This window comes from Psittacula echo, assembly GCF_963264785.1.
Source record: "Psittacula echo genome assembly, chromosome: 13".
Taxonomy (NCBI): Eukaryota; Metazoa; Chordata; class Aves; order Psittaciformes; family Psittacidae; genus Psittacula; species Psittacula echo.
In genome coordinates, this window is record NC_137749.1 from 3,757,050 (window position 1) to 3,776,261 (window position 19,212).

The 19,212-nt window shown below is 52.2% G+C and overlaps 1 protein-coding gene across 1 annotated transcript in view; it reads right to left on the reverse strand.

Annotated features, from left to right (window-relative positions):
* Positions 1-19,212, reverse strand: part of NCOR2 (nuclear receptor corepressor 2) — a gene marked incomplete at its 5' end in the record, with an annotated part of 161,738 nt that overhangs the window by 93,663 nt on the left and 48,863 nt on the right. Inside the window, 3 exons of the mRNA XM_080629008.1 lie at positions 2,820-2,872; positions 8,311-8,367; positions 18,538-18,651. Coding sequence (XP_080485134.1) covers positions 2,820-2,872; positions 8,311-8,367; positions 18,538-18,651 — 224 coding nt within the window. The remainder of the gene's footprint in view (positions 1-2,819; positions 2,873-8,310; positions 8,368-18,537; positions 18,652-19,212) is intronic.

Sequence of the window (19,212 nt, forward strand, 5' to 3'; positions counted from 1 at the left end):
TCATGACCTGGATGATTTTCCAGCCACCTGCCAAAAGGCTTTCTCACCATGGCTAAATCTGCATAGGGTGAAATTGTTCAGAACAACCTGCATCCAACTACAAATATAACCTGTGGTGTCCTGGCAGTTGTCCTTCTGCTGCTCTAATGCATCTGGCTGATGCCTCCCAGCACTGTGAGGATTTACTCCATCTCCTGCTGAAACAGCTACCTTCAGGCTATAGAACAGAAGCTGCTCTTCTAGAGCAGAAAGGCACAAACATATTATGAACAAGGGAAGAACAGAAAGTATCTTCAAATGCAGCCCACAGAGAAGTTGTAGGTCACAAACACCCAAGCATGACTTGGTCAAAACACTGAAGTTTAACATCTTCTCCTCTTGCTCAACGTCCCTGAATTATTTGCTTGGAAATCTTGATTTTGTATCTTCCTCCCAAGCATCCAAACATCCTTTTATGCGCAGCAGGAACACCAGAGAGAACAGGACACACTGACTGCTCTGCACATCCATCAACAAGCAGCACACTGCAGTTCAGACCCCAGGACCTCCAAGAGAGGCCCATGGTCCAAAGCAGCAAACATCTGGAGCCCAGATCGCTCAAGGGCCTTTTGCTGACCTAGATCCATAAAGGCACTCTGCTGGCATCAATAACCAGCTGAAGGCAGCTAATTGCGAGGAGGAGACGGAGGCTTTTCATTAAAACATGTGGTTTCCTTCCCATTTTTTTGCAGCATTAATCACAGTGAACATTAACCCCAAACCTGCCCGCTCCAACCTCTCCTGCTCTATTGCCACCAACTACAGCTGCATGGGAGGGCTGCCCTATGTCCAGGGTTAGGATAACCCTATAGATGCCTACAAAGGAAGGGATGGAGAGGAGTACCTGCTCTGATGGCACAGGAAGCTGGTTTGATGGGGCTTCCCTCCTGACCTGTGCAGTCAGTTCCCTCTTGTTTGTGCCTGTCTTTCAAGCAGCAACCAAGAACAGGAAATAGTTCAAATCACAGGAAAACCTGATCACAAACCCACAAATACTGGCAGGGGAATGGGAGTGGGTGAAGTCTCTGGATCTACTTTTAACTCATTCTTTCAAGGACAAAACCAGCAATTGGCTTGAAACTGCCGCTTTCAATGCCTTACTTGTGATGGCTGTGGAGCCCTTCAAGAGAGGAAGGGGGTCAGGGACCCTAAGACATAGTGACTGCCACACACCATCAGTGCCAGGGGTGACTTACAACCAGCAACGTGGAGAGCACATCCTTGGGCCAGCCCCTGGTGCAATCAATACCCTAAACTGACAGCCATCAATACCCTAAACTGACAGCAAAACAGACTTCCAAAAGCAGGGAGCTGCAAGTTGCAGGGAGCACAGACCCACTGCCAGGCATCACTGCCTCTCCCAGTAGCAGAACTGCCACCTACTGGGTGTCCTTGCCCAAGACTTGGGGCAACGTCTGCCAAACTCAAAAGACTGGAGTAAATGCATCATCAACAGAAGGAAACATCTGGAAGGAAAATGCTACCGGGATTTCCAGCTGCAGGAAAAGCCATCATTTCCCACCGATTTCTCCATCTGCTTGCCCTCCCCATCAACCCCCAGGAGATGATGCTGCCCTGCCCCAGAAGCGCATGGCATAGCAGCACCTTGCGTTTACACACAGCATCCAGGCCAGCACTGAGTACCCCAGCAGAGCCCTCCTATTTGGGGTTCCTAAATGGGGAATGCCCAGCACCAGCAATAAGAGTGCTCAGGGATCCACTACGGAGCCCTGAAGGAACTGGAAGGTTTGGGGTGATTGTGGGGTCTGAATGTTTCACAGCGAGTGCATTGCCTGGATGACACAGGAAGCTTTGGGTGGAGCAGGAACCGAGCGGGCAGCGAGCAGCAGGGTCACGTCACCAAACCCTCCTCCCCACAGCCCTGACGGGGATGGAGAGCACCTAAACCCCAGCAGCACCCAGCACGCTCCCCTGCAGCAGCGCAGGGGTACATTAACTCTTTCCCTATGATCCCCTGCCATCAATTAACACACCAGTGAAGAGCAAAAGATTATTAACAGGTTATTAAAGATGATAATCACCAGCTGACCAAGCCTGGACCAAAATAGCCACGCTGCAAGCAGCTCAGAGCAATCATTGGTTCATTCAAAGGCAGAGAAAAGTTTCAAGGTCTGGTTTGACTATTTAGATTTCCAACAATAATCACAATTACCGCTACTCTCATTATCTGATGTATTTCTTCTATGCTCAGGAAGTCACTGTGGTTATTCAGTGCAGGTTGATGATTAAATCGTGTATTGAGGTGATAAGTCAAATTAGATGATTGCTAAGTCTCGGGGAGTATCTTTGACACAACCAGTTGTTATTAGACATTCAAGAGGTGTTTCATGAAAATCTAATTGTAATTGCAACTTTTCATTTTACCTCATCTTTCTTGCATGCAAACACACAGACTCACGAACACCAGCAGCTGATTTATACTTCAGTATGCACAAAACACAGCATAAAACACCCAAGGTGAGTGCTCTCTGAGAAAACACCAAGAGATGGACCAGGACTCACATCAACCCCACCTGAGAACATCAAACAGCACCTTCAGCATCCATCTGAAGCTACAGCTCCCAACTGCTGGGCTCCTGGAGCTGCTCCTACAGCAGGTTTGTGCTTCAGGCACCCAGAGCAGTAAAACACCATCTCTAAAGGGATGCTTGCAATTCCTCAGCAGCTTTAATCGGGCTCTGGGAACGAGCTAGCATCCCTCCCGCTCCAGCTAATGCCCAACCTGACATTTAAAATAGCCTTTATTGCCAAGTACTTACATTTTAATGTTTTCATGGTATTGCCTGGTGTCTGAAGGCTGGTTGTATAATGGCTGAAATAAAGAAGAAAAATGAAGGCATAAATGATACAGTCTGACATTTAGAAACTTAAACCCATCAGCATCAGTGCAGGTCCCTGTATCCCTGAGCCGCACCAGCCCAGGCGCCCATCCCTGTGCCCCACATCCCTGCTCCTGGCTGCACCGGAGGGTGCTGGCTCCCGGCAGCGCCGCGCTGGTCCTGGTGCATCCCAGCTCATCCCGGGGGAGGGCCGGCAGCACTCCAGTGAGCTGGCTCACAACAAGCACTGTGCGACGTGGTCCAGATAAAAGCGGCGCGGCCGAGTACGTGCTTGTTATCCATGGGCTGGGAAACGCAGTGCGCTTCGGAACATACGGCACGGGGGAGGCGAGGGGAAAGGGGGGCTCGGGGAGCGGGGAGAGGCAGCCTGTGTGCTGCAAGTTGTTACATCTACGTGGCAAAAGCCTGCCTGAGCTCTCCCAGGGAGCCAGAGTGGGGAATCGCAGGCAGGACAAGTGCTCATCACTGTGGTTTCCAGCAATGCCAGGGGCAGGTTGGTCCTCAGGCATGTCGCTGTGGTCCCCCAGCACCCATGTGTAGAGTGATGCTCCTGCCTGTCCCTCAGGAGGGGCAATGGGCTCCAGAAGGACCCATGGTTTGCCCTTTGGAGAGCTCAGTGACCATGACTGTCTCCAGCACAAGATGCCAGCACCAATCACAAGGCTTCTCTGCACCCCTCACCCTTAGTGGGGATGTGACAGGGCCCTCTATGGGGAGTCAGAAGAGCTGGATCCATTCCTGGTCACTGCACCTGCTATAACTCCCATCCCATCCACAGGGTGATGTACCTTCAGGGAACATGTCCATGTATAGAGTCCCACCTCTGGAAGGGAGAGATGCCACAGAAACCATGCTCAATTCCACCCGTAGTGATTAAGAGCTCAGGTCATGCTCCAGAAGCTGCCACCAGTTATGTCTATATAAGCAGGCTGACAGGGTGCACAGGATTAAGCCTTTCACTGCTCTTCTAGTCATCAGCTAAGCTGGTGTGAACATGCCCAAGGCTGTGCTAACCAAAAACTTGCCCCGGCCCAACCACCATCAACTGAGCACCCAATGAGCACAGCTCCTGTCCAACCATAGGAACACAGCCCAAGTCTTCAGGCAGCTTATCCACAAACCTTCACCAAACAACCTGTCAACAATCCACCCCCTAAGGGGGATGTGTGATGGCCAGGTCCTGGCAGAAGGCAGCATCCTGGCCACGGCTACATACAAACCAGCTCACCTTCCTACTGTGGTCACACGGCTGAGGCTTGAGGTCCACTCAATTTCATCTCAGAATAAACACAGGGAAAGAGAAAACAGCTGCTGAACACGTGCACAGCCAAGTGAGCAGCACTGGAGAGGCCAGGACCCGCAAACACAGGTGGGTCCCTTTCTCCTCCAGTTTGAAGGTGTAATTCTCACCTCTTCCACAGCATCTCCCCATCACCATCACAGGTGCTTGGCAGAGGAACTTGTTTTTCCACACAGCCAGCTTGTCTCTAACTGCCCTGTAAAAACAGATCCTGCCTCACCTTCCCCTGCTGGGACAGCCACATTGATGTGCACAGGAAGGAGACTGGGTGTAGCACTCCCTGCTCTCTGCAGCCCATCACCGCTGCATCTTGGCACCAGCAACTTTATCAGCTTCTTTTCATGGCTGCCCTTGGACATGTCCCTCATTGCTGGGAAAGCACATGTAATCCCCATGTGGAAAAGGCATGCGGAGGAGCCCAGGCAGACAGATGTGAGATGAACTGCTGCATCCCAGGAGGACTGCTTGGGCATCTGCTACCCTGATAGGGGACAGTGGGCTCTGAGTGTGCCAGGGAACACCAACAAGGAGACGGGCAGCCACCCCATGATGGCAGAGCCAGGGCAGATGAGAGGGACAAGTCAGTTCTCCAGAAGGAGACCTCAGTGTGTTCCTCTGGGGCATTTCTATCACAAATCCTCTTAGATCTGCCAGTCTGACTCCAGGCTCGGAGCCGGCTGTGCACTTCATGCTTGGAAGGCTCAGAGGAACACAGACATCTGTCTCATCACGTAGCAGGTCTGCGCCATGGAGAGATGAAATCAAGCTGTGGGTTTGGAGCATCACATCCACAGTCATCACTCTGGAAAGGCTTGACTGGAGGAACCACTGGGTGGCCTTGACCAGTGACTGCTTCTTGGAAGAGGAGTGCAGGAGCTGGAAATGCTGATAAATAACAGTGCCTCTTCCCTGTGCTCATAAAAATCACAGCAAAGAACCTGGTGTGTGGTGAGCCACAGAGACCTTCCCCTGGGAGAAGGTGGTGGAGTAAACGCCTGGGTTAGAAGATGCGCATGTGGACATCACAGATGCCCTGATGCCACTCAGCTCACCACATTCTTTTCCACTGCTACTGATCTATGATGTATAGAAGCACCTAAATCCTTAGTTAGCAAGCCTAAGTGTTAACAGACAAGCACTGGAACACAGTACTTCAAAAGAAATGCCCAAATATTCACAAATAAGAAACTCTGGGATCCAAACCCAAGATCCATGTGACGCCAGCATCTCCCAGAGATCTCTGGCTGCACAACCTGAGCACTGTAACTCAGCCCATGCAGTGGAGCAAACCCAGGAGACAAGTTCTACCTACCCCATAGAGAACATAACCTCGCAGATTAAAGAGAATCTGTATTCTCAACAGGGACTGAGAAACAGCACCTTCCCTCAGAGCCATCCCCAACCTGCTCAGAATGACAACTGCCTCAGTGAGTACGCAGGAGCAGAGCTGACAAGTCAGATGGGTAAGGTGATGTTCGAAACATTCTCAGTGTTCCTCCAGGGTAAGGGACATGAAATGTATTTCTCTGGGGGATGACATACAAGAAAAATGTGATTGCAATGCAAAGCTATTACTGAAAACCACCTTGGATTTACTGAAAGCTCTTTAAAACTGAATGAAAGATCTCAACTGCTTTCCGGCCACTGCAGTGTTTAGACTACACATCTCACTGACACCTCTCCCTGGGGAAAACACGGGGTCACTGAAAATGGTACCACTACACCACAGGGATGAAATGAGCAGAGTCCTGGTTTACTAAATCACAACCTTCTCCTGATCTAGAGGAGAGTTCCAGCTTCCCCGGACCTGAACCAGATCCCTGCTTCCCGGGGATCCCTGGGCAAGGGGCAATTTCCACCACAGGGACGGGGGAAGAGCCCAGCAGACAGGATGTAGGGGCACCAGCAAGGAGAAGTGGGTAAAGGGATTCAAGGACAAAACTGAGGATCCTCTGAAGAGGATGAGACCTGAGTGACATCTCTAAGATAAAAGGTGCAGGGCCAGACCTGGTAAGGTCAAAGCAGGGAGAAGCCAGGAATCATCAACAAACACTTGCTGCTTCCTTGAGATGTACAACCCAAGGACACCAGTTTCAGTGAAGAAGTTGTAAGCCTGAAAGCTCAGGGGGAGCTGTTTAAAAGGCCAAAGTCAGGAATTAGAGTTTCCCACCAGAGCCATCTCCCAGCAGCTTCCAACTTCATGGGAAACCCACAACACAGACACAAAATGTCTGGGTAGATCCCTACTTACACTATACTGGACCGCCTTCAGAACCCTTTCTTCCAGCTAACGCTACAGGAAGCCTCAACAAGCCCGTCAATGTGCTCAGGTGATGGGATTTCTTTCTTCATTCAAACACAATCCCCTTGGCACAACCTTCTGCCAGCAGGACAGAAGGCAGAGCCCCACCACAGCCCTCAGTAACACCGGCACAAGGAGGGGACGCAGCCATGGCTCCATCCTGTCAGCAGCACCACCTCACCCTGCTCGCAGCCGTGGTTTGCCACTGCTGTGGTAACCTCTGGCCTCTCTCTGCCTTGACTAAACCCATCTCCATCGTGACCTCTTGTCTCACACCATCAGCCCCTGGAAGCTGCCCCGCTACTGGGCTCACGTGTATCCGTTACAACACTGCGGCTGCAAAGCAAGAACCAGAGCTCTCAACAACCAGAGCCCACAGCAACGCAAGACCCTGCACCCTGCTGACAGCCACCACTGCTCCTTGCAGGGGTTTTGCACAGGATTAGCACCAGGCTGCTCAACCTCCCTGTAAGAGCCTCCTCAGATGTGTCTGTGCTGAGGCTGATGGACAGGGGTGCGCATCGGGCAGAGCGTGCAAAGCTGCTTCCTTTCCAACTCAGATCTGACTATTCATCCTGTCTCGCAGAGGCCGCTGGCAGGTCCTGGGTGCTGTTTTGGCCAACACAACGGGGGGCTGGGCCATAGGAAGTGTCTCTGGGCAGCCAGATGAGACATTCTGCAAGGCACACACAGAACCCAACTGGGGTTTTGCAGGGTGTTCTCAGCAGAGGTTTCCCCTGCCCTCTGAGAGCAAGGCAAGGCAAGAGAGGAGAGGTGTGCACTGGGTGCTGCTACAGCTCCCCCCTGCGCAGTGTCAGCACCCAGGGACAAAGCATCAACAACCTAAAAAAGGGGGAAACGAAGGACAAAAAGGAGGGGGAGGAAGGAGAAGGAATTGTAACATATTTTGATGAGGAAGCACCAACCCCAGGCACTGCCAATCTTCAGAGCAGAAAGAGAGCAAAGGGTTCGACCCCGGTGACTCAAAGCAAGAGTAATGAGCGCTACCTCCCCAGACAAGGAAGTGGGCTTCGACACGTAGCAGTGAGCACTAATTCCCTTGTGACCTCTTCCTTACACACCCAGGGAAGATAGCAATTAGTACCACCTCCACAAGGCAAGGCAAATTACAGCTGCCCAGGACTGTGACTGCTCACTCCCACCTCACACCCCACGGCTGGTGCAATGCAAGAGGTACGTCTGTCCCCCTTGGATTCTTCCGGCAGCATCACTGCGGATGCACCTTCTCCAGGCACCCTTCTTCAAGACTCAGCCTCTCAGGGGCTGTTTTCAGGCACCCCTCCAGCAATCAATCACTTCATTTACAGCTGGATTTTGCCCGATGAGGAGGCAGCCCCTAATTGGCAATTTATTAGAAGTTGTTTTTCCCAGCTGTCCTGTGCATGAGGGAGACAGGAATAGGATGTGTGTGAATCCCAGTACCTGCAGGTCATTGTAAGCACAGTGCTTACAGAGCACCCTCCTCTGTCTGCAGTGGGGTGGGACAGAGGAGAGATGAAGCCAACGAAGCTAACAGCATCCCAAGTGGAGGCAAACTGTGCCGGAGCCCCTTCCATCACCCAGCTCTGCCGCAGCACATGAGGACTACCTAAGGGTTAAGGCCCTCCAAAGAGGGCTGTGTGTCTCTGCCTGTGTTTCAGTACTCATCTTCGCTTCCTGCCTTGGTGCTGTGCCAGTGAGAGGTCTGGGCCAGCAGCAGCTTCCTCTGATAGCTCAGACACACACACAGGGTGCTGCGTTCACCACCCAGGGACCTCTGAAAGCCCGCATTGAGAGGTAACACTCACCAGCTCCACCTGAGGACCCAGTCCTTCCAGGATCCGGTGGGCAGCCTCTGCCTTCTTCTGCAGGGAGAAAGGGGAGAGAGAAAAACAAGTTATTTCTGCCATCAGTTACGGTCACAGCCCCTGCTCCAGCCCTTCCCCTGTGCCAAAACCCCTATCCCAAACCTCCACAGAGCTGCCACAAATCCCACCGAGGAAGTGAACGGAAAGGTTCAGATCAGCATCTGGACCTGAAGGAAAGCCGCACAGGCAAAGGGCTCTGGCACTTGAGTTATCCTGACTTTAACACATCTGAGCTCTGTCTGCGGAGTAACCCAAATCCCCAACCCCATTGGGTGCAAAGGGGATGACTGCACCCATCACCTCTGTATGACTGCCCCTCAAGGAGGGAGGACGAGCCAGCGCGCAGGCAGAGATGCCCTTTCTAGGATTCATTACTTCACAAGCATGTGATGTTAGCTTTGAGCTGCCCTTGGCTCCTCATCTTGTCCCTCCCCTTCTCTGCCCCCTCCCACCCCCAGCTAAGCTACCTAATGCCTATTAGAGGTAAAAAACACCACCAAGGAACATGTGTCGGGGCTGTGCTGCTGTTACTAATTAAACAGGCCTGAAAAGAAGACATGGGTTGGCTGCAGCAGGAGCCTAAATAAAAGATGACATTTTCAGTAAACAGCACTTCCTTACAAAGCCAGCCTTTAAGGGGGGGGTTACTGACAGGTCTGATACATCCAGATCATGATGAGCCACGGGGCTGAGCTGATAAAGGCAAATACCTGCCAGCAGCAGGGCTGAGATGGATTTTCGGAGGTGTTTGTTCAATAAAATAGGTGATTTTAGCTATTTTGGGGCAGGGAGCAGAGAAACCCCACAGCTGCCTAAAACGGGTGAAGGAGCAGTGAGCAGAGCTGGGCTTCCCCAGGATTTAAAGGGAGAGGGGAAACCCCTTTTTGGAAGCACAGTCAACATTTTAACCCAGTCAGCACCAGAGCCCTGGGGTTGGGGAGGGCTGAGCTCTGGGGGCTTTGGCAAAGCCTGGATGAAGCCTCCCTGGGCAGAGAAGGGATTCCAGCTCCAGGGGTCTGGCTCACACTGCTCTCCCCTCTGCTGTAGGGGTGACATGGCCAGCAAACACCTCCACAAAACCAGCCTTATGTCACGACACCACATTAAGTGTCCTCTGTGGTTGCCTGACACGTAAGGGGAAGAAGGGACCTGACCCACAGAGGAAGCAAAGTGATCCCAGCATCAGGACCTATCTGCAAACCACAGCACTCACATAGCTTTAGTGCCAACACGTGGCCTGAACACCACCACGAACCAACCCAGCCCATGAAACACCTCATCTGCTATAGACACCTGCCTCTTCCACTCAAGATCCCTTCTGAAGAGGATATCCCACCAGGATTGCCAAGTCCCAGCTAATGCAGCAGCCAGGTCTGCGTCCTCAAGCAGTCTCCAGCTGATGATGGGGAAATCAAACCCCAGCAAACACAGCCTGGCCTGGCTCACTCTGAAGCATTAGACATTTCTGCTGCTGTGCACCTGATGCCATTAACAGGAACAAGCCAAGTCTGCCCAGGGTCTTGCCCCTTGGAAATATTCATCACATAGAGAACTCCCAGCCAGAGCTTAATAGTTTGGTCTCCACGAGCTGTAAAACCTGCTGAGCTTGGAGAACATCAGCACTGTGGCATTTGAAAGTCTTAATTAAAACCAGGGGTAAGATTTTTCAAGGGGATCATTAAAACTGCTACAAAATACTCTGCATTTGCTGCCAAGAGGGCGATGGGGCCAACCACCACTGCTTGCTGGCGAGGGGGAAGCATTAGCTTACCCAAATCTTTTGTGATGCATACCTGGGACAAAACCGATCAGCAAACCATTTAACTGCAGTCAGTGTAATTGTGGGTAGGAGCAGGTCCCACCATAGGCCTGTTCTCCTGGGTACCAGCCCTGTGAAGGATGCTCTGGCAGCGCTGGATGGCGCAGCCTGGAACTGCTGCTGCTGCAGGAGCGTGTGTACAATGCGATTAACTTCAAGAAGCAGCTGAGTATGTTCAGCTGCTGCATTTGCCATGTTTAGACAACTTAATGAGACAACCCGGAGGCAAATCACCACAGGCAGAACATGTGGCGAATCAAGAAGAATGACAATTTGTCTTGCATTAACCGACTGTAATATACCCATCTTCCCGAACGGAAGATTGGGAGGAGAAGCTATTCCGAGCACGTCATAGCTTTGTACATACACAAAGAAATGCCTCTATCTTGAAAGCTGCCCAATTAACACTTGACACCCACTGTAATTGCCGATGTTCCCTGCTGCATTTATCAGATCAGAGCAGGACAGTAATGGGCTGTCTGAAAGGCCACGCAAACCGAGGTGAGAGCTGGTGGCTGAGCTGGGAAGGACACATCAACACCCAGCAGAAGGTTCCCATCAGGCTGGGGCTCATCCCGAAGGATGGCCAGACAGAGGGGACCTTGGGGACCCTGCTAGCCAGAAACCTGGCTAGAGAAATCAGGCAAACCTCAAACTGTTCAGGTGCCAGGGCAGCCTCAGGACCTCTGCTGAAGACCATTGACTGCCCTGTTCAATCCTTTCCTTGCCAAAGGAACACCTAGGACCTGGTTCCAGTATTGATTTCATTAGAAGTACGACTGGTGATTGACCGTGCAGAAGGAAAACAAGGGGTTCATCCTACATGTGCTAACCCCACCCATTCCTGCAATCCCTGTTATTCAACAGGAATAAATGCACGGGGTAGCAAACCTAAGCCCTTACTTCCGGTGAGATGCATGAAGAACCCCACCAGTTCTATAATCCACCAGTTCTGCAGCTCCAGAGCAAGCAGCTCACGATCCCGTTTCCCAATTCTGCATAGAGTCCTGGAATACTGCTACAGCCCTGGGAACAGCAGCGTCTGCAGAGGGAGTGAAGCCCTGGGGCTGAATTTTGCTTCCATTTACATCAGAATCACTTTGCTCCAGTGGAGTGGCTCTGGGCCTGGCACCAGCAGGAGCTAACCCTGGGCACTTCCCCCACATACCAGTCCTCTGGGTGCATCTTCAGCGGGATCCAGGTCTCTCAAGAGGTGAGGCTGAAACACCAACACTGATCTGTGTCCCTGCAGGGCCCACGGGCACAAACACAGACCCACAGATGTGCCGGGCAGCAGCAGAACTTCCCTCCCCATGGGCAGGGGCACGGGCAGGCAGATCACGCTCTTACCCCATCTCACGCTCCTTCAGCAGGCTTGCAGCTAAAGAGATCTTCGCCAATAACAAAAGCCTCCCTGCAGACCAGGAACACCTCCATTCTCGCCTAAAAAGCATTTGGCTTCCAAAGCAAACTCCAGCCCCTTGTTCTTCCTTTGAAGCAACTTAAAATAGGATTGGGAGGCGGAAGCAACTTCCCGGCCATGTGAGCTCCCGCGGGGATGACGAGCTGACCCCACGAGGCAGCGGGAGCATCCGAAACCAGAGGAGGGAGAGGCTGGGATTTTGCGTGGGCTCCTCTTAAAGCCAAGTTTAAAAATGGAAGAGGAGGAAACACGAGAGTTATTTTGAGAAAGCGGATCTGAAATTAGGAGGCGGCATTTTCTTGGCCTGACTCCAGCCATGGCTCCATGCAGCACAAAGCTGCTGCAGCTGAACTGTGCTCCTGGGGTTATTTATAGCAGCCCGTAGGCAGCAGCGCTGGGGAGTGGAAGGGTTTCTATTTGGGAGCAGGCATGGAGATAAGCAAAGCCCTTCGACAGCCCTTCCCTTTGGTGCTGGGAAAATCGCTGTCCCAGCAGCATGATGTCCCAGGGAGAGGCACTGCAGGGATGGCGTGGCAAAGAGGCAGCTAAAACCCAGGAGGAGTGTGGCTGAAGTCAGCAGTAATCATGGAAGCCCTCAGGCAGGGCACCTTTCTACCAAGGCATAAAGCAAACAGTCTGAGGGGATGCAAAGGCCTTGCCTCTGCGCCAGTGTCTGCTGGGACCAAACCACATAACCTGGCTGTGCCGGTTCCATGGGGAAAGGTTTTCATTCCTACAAGCACAGGTACTAATTCTTTTCCCTTCAAACCTCAGCATCCTCTCTCCAAGAGCCAAACCACCCAGCAATTTGCTGCCCTGCCCACAAAGCAGGTGGGACAAGCCCCAGTGCCGTGGGAAGGGAAAGCAACGCTCTTCCTTCCCCAGCTCCCACAGCCCGCAGGGATGGCCACCACCAGTGCTCCCAACCCAGCTGTGGGAGCTCAAGGATACGTGCTCTGCCCTGGGTTCTCCTGGAACCCAAGTGTCCCTGAGCATCAGGGGACATTGGTCAGAGGCTTGCCCGGAGAAGCTGTGGCTGCCCCATCCCTCGCAGTGCTCAAGGCCAGGTTGGATGGGCCTTGGAGCAAGCTGCTCTAGTTGAAGGTGTCACTGCCCGTGGCAGGGGTTGGAACTGGATGAGCTTTAAAGTTCCCTTCCAACCCAACCTGTGGCTTAATGTTCCACCATTGCAAAGGAAAGGTTAGCATTGCACAGAAGGCTTTTAGAAACCAAAGTCTCGGCCCTGGAGCAGTCATGGCAAAGCTCTGGTCACCCAATCCAAGGAGCCAGAGCTGTCCCCCAGGGTCTGCCTTCCTCCTCCAACAGATTTGGGTTCTCTGCACTTCTCATCTTTATTTCCAGGACCTGAAAATGCAGGACATGGCATTATCTGGTCTGGGTTCATCGTGGACAATGCTTCTAAGTCAAGGCACCTACTGGGAACACCAGATCCTGAAGCAGACCTCAAAAACAGACACCAGGACCATCATCCAGTCTTCCTCTAAGACTACTCAAAAGCCCATTTTGCATCACCAAGCCAAGCCAAGGCAACCCCAGAGCAGAAGTTACTAGAAACAAAAGCACAATGAAGAAGGCCCTTTTGGCAGCCAAAGTGTCCCCACCCCATACCCCACATAAAACAGGGTATGAAAAAAAATCCCTGCACATGTAAAGCTCGAAAGCAATTCTACTGATAAGGCTTTATTTACTGCACCAGCTCTGTGCTGACGGTGCAGGCCTGATTCTTCCCTTTCTAATGTAAATCAGGAGTTCATAGAAAATCAGAGTTATACAGACATTAAATCCCCATGGGATCTGAGTCACGCTCAGTGCCTTTCAGTAGTTAACGGCTAGATTATACTTTGCAATGCTGAAAGTGTTCATTTATTTATTCTCTTATTTATGGAGGGGGCATCAATGCTTTATGAAGGTATGTGAGGAGGGTAAAACGGATAGCAGGGAACACGCTCCGCACAGACACAACAGCAGCAGGGGGTGGAAGAAGTTCAAAACATCCCTTTGAATTCCAATTTTCCAGCATAATGCCGAGGTTGGAGATAGATAGCTGTGCCCTTTTGAAGGAACAAGCACCGAGACAGAAAACGAATTAAAATTTAATCTTATTGATTTCCACCAACTCAATCCCAAGAGCGAGACAGACGCTGCTGCCGGCTTCCACTGCCTGCACTGCATCAAACCCAGTTTTACAGAGGGCTGACAGCACAGCAGGGATGGGCTGGCGTGGCTGTAAGCATGCAGGGGTGACACAGGGGGACCCAGACCAGCCCTCACCACGCTGCGGTGGGTCACAGCACACAGCGTCCCCTCCCTGGCATGACGGTGGAGGGTGAAGTCACACCATGTCCTGATGTGACCTTATCCCGCTCCGATAAATGAGCTCAGTGTTTCAGAGGAAGGCTGACGTGCTCTTGTTTGCAGGGACAGGTCTGACACAAGGATGAAGGCTGCTTTTCATCTCCTGGTCTCTGAGTGGGAATCCTGCCTGGCTCTGATGTACAGCAGGTCTGCAGAGAGCCTTCAGCCACCCGGATCTGGAGCTGGAGATGGGTTCACGCAGGCTCCACGTTGTCACAGTGGTCAGACGGAAGGCACCAGTGTGTCTGCATGCACATGTATATGGTAACTGATGGTGGCCTTGGGCACACAGGGGACTTGGAGGAGAATTCACCCAGCCAAGTCAAGGTGGGCTGCTGGCACGGCCTGGGATGCCACAGTGCAGCTTCCTCCAGGACATGCTGATAAGAAGAGGTCAGCCAGCCCAGCGTCCCAGGAAAGGCATAGAAAGGGATTCGGAGCAACAGGAATGCTGCTCTCCTCCCCATACTTAGCAAGGGACCTGGAAATTTCCATTTTAAGCACAAAAACATCTTCAAGCGCAGGTATGCTCAATCAATTTCAAGAGAAGACGGATGTAAGGAATCCCAGAACAGCCCTGGGGAATAAAGCCACGGCTAAAAATAGACACAGATGATCTGCCCTGATTATGGGGAGCTGAGGTGGAAGAAACCTGAATTCTCTCGACACAATAACACATCCCGGAGGGGCAAATTAAAGCCTGCACTGAAGCTGAGCCACAGAGATACCTCCTCAGAGGTGCCTCACCCAGCAGGGATCAGCTTCCCCCCACAGCAGAGATGCTACAGGTCTCTCACACGGGTTAATTTAGATCCCCCATCACTGGGCATGCAAGATGCCCATCACAACCCAATCTCCCCAGGTAGCTCTGCATCACCATGCCAGCATCCAGAGGGATGACCCCATCCTGCATCCAAAGCGGTCCTCTCAGCTCCTCACTGCCTGACTGATCTCAGCAATCGCAGCACCCACCACTGTTTTCAAACATCGTTCTGTCTCTTCAAGGACTAAAAGCACTTTTGAAAATAGGACTGGGATGCTTCTGAAAACGCTACCCACTGTTTTTTCGCAGTTTAGTCTACGGATAGTACCAAAAATGTTAACTTCCACTCTCATGCATCCTGTCAGAAACAGTACAGTTTCACTCACAGTTGAAATCCTGGCTTGGACGCATGTATGTGTGTTTTTATGTGTTACATTACAAACATCTCCCAAAAGGTACTTTTTTCGGGGTGCACAGCTTATCTTTGGAGACCAGATATAACAGCTCTGGTCAGCACATACCCAGGGCAGAAGGCGTATCAACTGCCTCACTAAAGGCTCCTAAAAGGCTCCTAAAACCATCCCAAATGGAACCACAGCCTCACAGTGCAGGATTTCACCGCAGCTTCTCTCTACTCTTCCCCAGCACAATCTGTACAGGCAACTTTCTTCTCCCAGAAATCAATTACTTGTCCAGCAGTGTAGCAGGAGGGGATTACAGCTCACGTTTTCCACAATTATCCTCTCCAACGCCAAGGAACTTTTCGCATCATAGGCTTTAAGTAGGTCACAAGAGGGAAAAGCAGCGTGATGGGCATTTAGCATCAGCGAACCTGAACCTGGGACAAAATGGGATCCAGGCTGGTGGCAACCCGCATCCCAACCCCTCATCCCTCTGCAGCACAGCGGTGAGAGGAACGTATAGCCTTCCCAATGAGCCATAAGCTAAAATTAGAAGCCATTCACCCCTGCACAGGCACCGTTATCCAAAAGGAAAGTAGGTCACAGAATGGCTGGCTAACTCGATTTTCCGGCGTTCCGAGCTGCTCTGTCCTCACGTTACCTCTCCTCTCCCAGGGCCTGTTTTTGGCATCTGCTTTGTTCGGGGTATAACTGCACACAGTGTGCGGCTCCGGCACAGCCTGGCAGGAGCGGTGGGAACGGGCACGGCAGCACCCGCGTGCTTGGGGAAGCACAGACCCGTGGTTCATGAGGAATTCAACCAGAGCCAGGCGACAGCCCCTCCATGAAGCGCATCACCACCTCCCACCTGCTCTGGGACCGGCACAAGGGCTGGCTGCCTGCCCCTTCCACAGCGTTGCTCTTCAGAGATCAGTTCAGGCTCTGCCAGCTCTTCTGGGGTGCTTCTTCCCAAGGCCTGAATATCCTCTTTTCATTTGCATCTCTTACCATGCTGCCTCCTTCAAGCAAGCCACAAGCTGAGCGAAGTGAGTAAATCGGGATGCTCTTCCCTCTGTGTGCAGGCTGGAGCCATCACAGCCCATTTTCCTGCAAGCAGACCTCGAGGCATCCAACTTCACTGCTCTGCCACAGCACAGAAGAAGCCAAAAGGTTTTAACTTTGGCTCAGGGACCTTCTCCACTCCAGATCAATGTGTCTCTGTCTGGCTCAAGGCCCTTTGCTCCTACCAACTCACCTTGCAATTGTTAAGCTGCAGCAAAGCCGCAGTTCAGCACAAGCATGCCTGGGGCTCTCCCTGTGTCTGACAGATGGCTGGGTATGCCCGAGCATCTGCTGCCACCAAACCCACCCAAAGCAATCTGATGTCCAAGCACCAGCCACTCTTTTCTACTCATGATCCTGACATTGCTCCCTTATCCTTTCCTATTCCAGCTTTCCTCTTCCTGGCCCCAAGGGGGAGAGCAGTCATCACCAAAAGGCATCCCAAAGGTGTCCAAGGGAGGTGAGAGGCTCTAAGCTGAGCCTGGGGATGGCTTTTAGAAGGACAATTGCATGCTGCATCCTGCCTTTGCTACTGCAACCACAACAAAGGCAATGCTGTCAGCAAGGCTCAGCACACCCTGCCCCTTACAACCCACAGCTTGGCATCTCTCTGCTGGGGTACTTAAAAGGGTCTGACACCACTCCAAGCCTCAGCCATTACAATTGGCCAGCCAAGGATCTGTTGACTGCCCATTGCCCATGTCTTCTTCAGAGAAAGAACTTCCCTCCATCCTGCTAGGGTTTCTATCAAGCAGAAGGGAAGGGTTGTTTGGTTTGAGTTCCCTATCCACAGCCAGGCTTCCTTACACGCTACTCGCAAGGGGACCTTACAAGAGCAGGGGAAGAGCCATCATTCACTCACCCCAGGTGAATCCAGACACAAACACGGAGCCAGACTGCAAATTATGCAAACATTTGGTGTTAGATGTGACCTTCCCTTGCTGAGCACTCACCTGGAACAAATGCACCCTGTTGCGAAGGTTAACAGCAAAGTCCTGGTACCAGACTGGCTTTGAGGATCAGCACGACTCAGAATGAAGCCAGACATGGTGACAAATGGTGTCACCAGCTCTGAGCACTGCACGTGACAGGTCCCAGGTATTATGGCACTTCCAAGGAGAAATGCAGAACTCCTTGTAACGTGGTCCAGGTACTCGCGAGTGTCCAAGCAGGACAGGGCTCAAGTGAATAGGAATAAAGATGCTTGAGACTTCCTTTTTCTGACCCCAACCCCCTGCACAGGAGGCACAAGCCATCTAGCCCAGGACCCCTGGAGTGGGCACTTGGTGGTGCATGGGGAGAACCCATCACTGCCCCTAAAGCCTAGTGTCTGCAAAGGTACCACCAGCCAGCACTTGCTTCAAACACATCAACCTCTTTATCCCTCGCACAACAGACCATGCTGGCACTGTGTCTCCTATTGCTGGGGAAGAGAAGCAGATGGAACTGGGAAAACCAGGAAAATTGCACTGCCTGGGAGCGCAGGGTATGCAATTTTGTTTTCTTTTTAGGAGTTGGGCACCTGGATTTCTGCAGCTCCCAGTGAAATCGCAGGCCTCACAATTCAGAGCAATTAGTGACTGGTAGTTTTCCTTTTATGCAAAATCATCCTTTTTATCCAACACCTAAATGAAAATGAATATGCTTGATTATCTACCAAAGGGCCCAATTTCCTACCATCGCTCCAAAGCACACAGCAAAATTCCTGTCTCCTCAGGCTGCTATTACAGGCAACGGCTGAGTGCAACAAATGAGTGGTCAAGGCAGAGATCCAGAGCCAGGGATGCTGGATGGACCTTTGCTAACACTGTTTACAGCACCAAATATCCACAAATCCAGCCCTGGATGCATCCATGTCCTTTCTGCTCCAGCCAGGGGGGCTCAGGAGCAGCCAGGAGAGCTTGCAGCTGGCCTGCCAGCATTAGAGAGTCATGGATGCCCCTCTCCATCCATGCAGCTCACCCCGCCACAGCAAAACCCACGCTTTGAGGCAGCTTTCCACCAGGTTCACTCCCAGAGCAGAGGACGAAAGCAGCTATTTAACAGACAGGGCTCTGAAGCATCTCCTGAATGCACCAAATCTAAAGCTGATTACAGGAAACCCCCCTGGCAGGTTCTTCAGAAGACATTTGTGCTCGAGCGACACAACAGAGCGAGCTCCTCAGCCCTCTGTTGTCACCATCCCCGACGGGCCTCCATCTATCCACCTCCCACAGGGGTCTTGCCCAGGGGAATCCCCCATTTACCCTTTCCCAACCTCCCCGTCCCTGCCTGGTGACACGGCACCATCGCACGTTTGTACTTCCAAGGTTTCCAGACTCACCCTGTTCTCGTCGTAGATGATCTGCACCAAGCTGCGATGTTTGGACTCGATAGGAGGCGGGGAGATGGGTTTTTCAGGCTCTGGTGGTTTGGCTGCTTCTTCCTCCAACTGTTGCTGTGGAAGGAGAAGGGGGAGGAGGAGGGTGAGTCACAGTGAGAAACGCAGCCGGCCCCGTCCACACGCAACTCTCTGTGGTGCCGAGGCAGAAACCGCCATGGCAGGAGGCTTCCTGCGAGACACAGAGGGATGGGGAGAGGGAGGACAGCTGCCCCATGGCCCCTGCCACGCAGGCGCAGCGCTCCCTGCCCCGGCCAGCAGGCCCAGAGCTGCTGGGTCAGTGCCTTTTAGGCATGGAGGATGAGGACCTGCCTTGAACCAGCCTCCTGGAGACTGCTCGATGATTTTACTGCAAACCCTTTAAGGGAACCACAGCTCGGGCCTGGCTCCTTGCTGCTACCTGCCCCTGGAGCTGCTACTGTGCTACAGGGAGCAAGGAGCAAAGCTGCTCTCCACCTTCAGCTCTATCTTGTGATGCTGTGGTTGGAGGAGACACCCTGGGATCACTGTTCTTGATTAAATGACTCGTGCGCTGGCTGCACCGTGCAGCCAAATGAGCCTGGAACTACAGCAGAGCAGCAGTAACACCATGGATCCTCACATCTCTGCTCAGAGCTG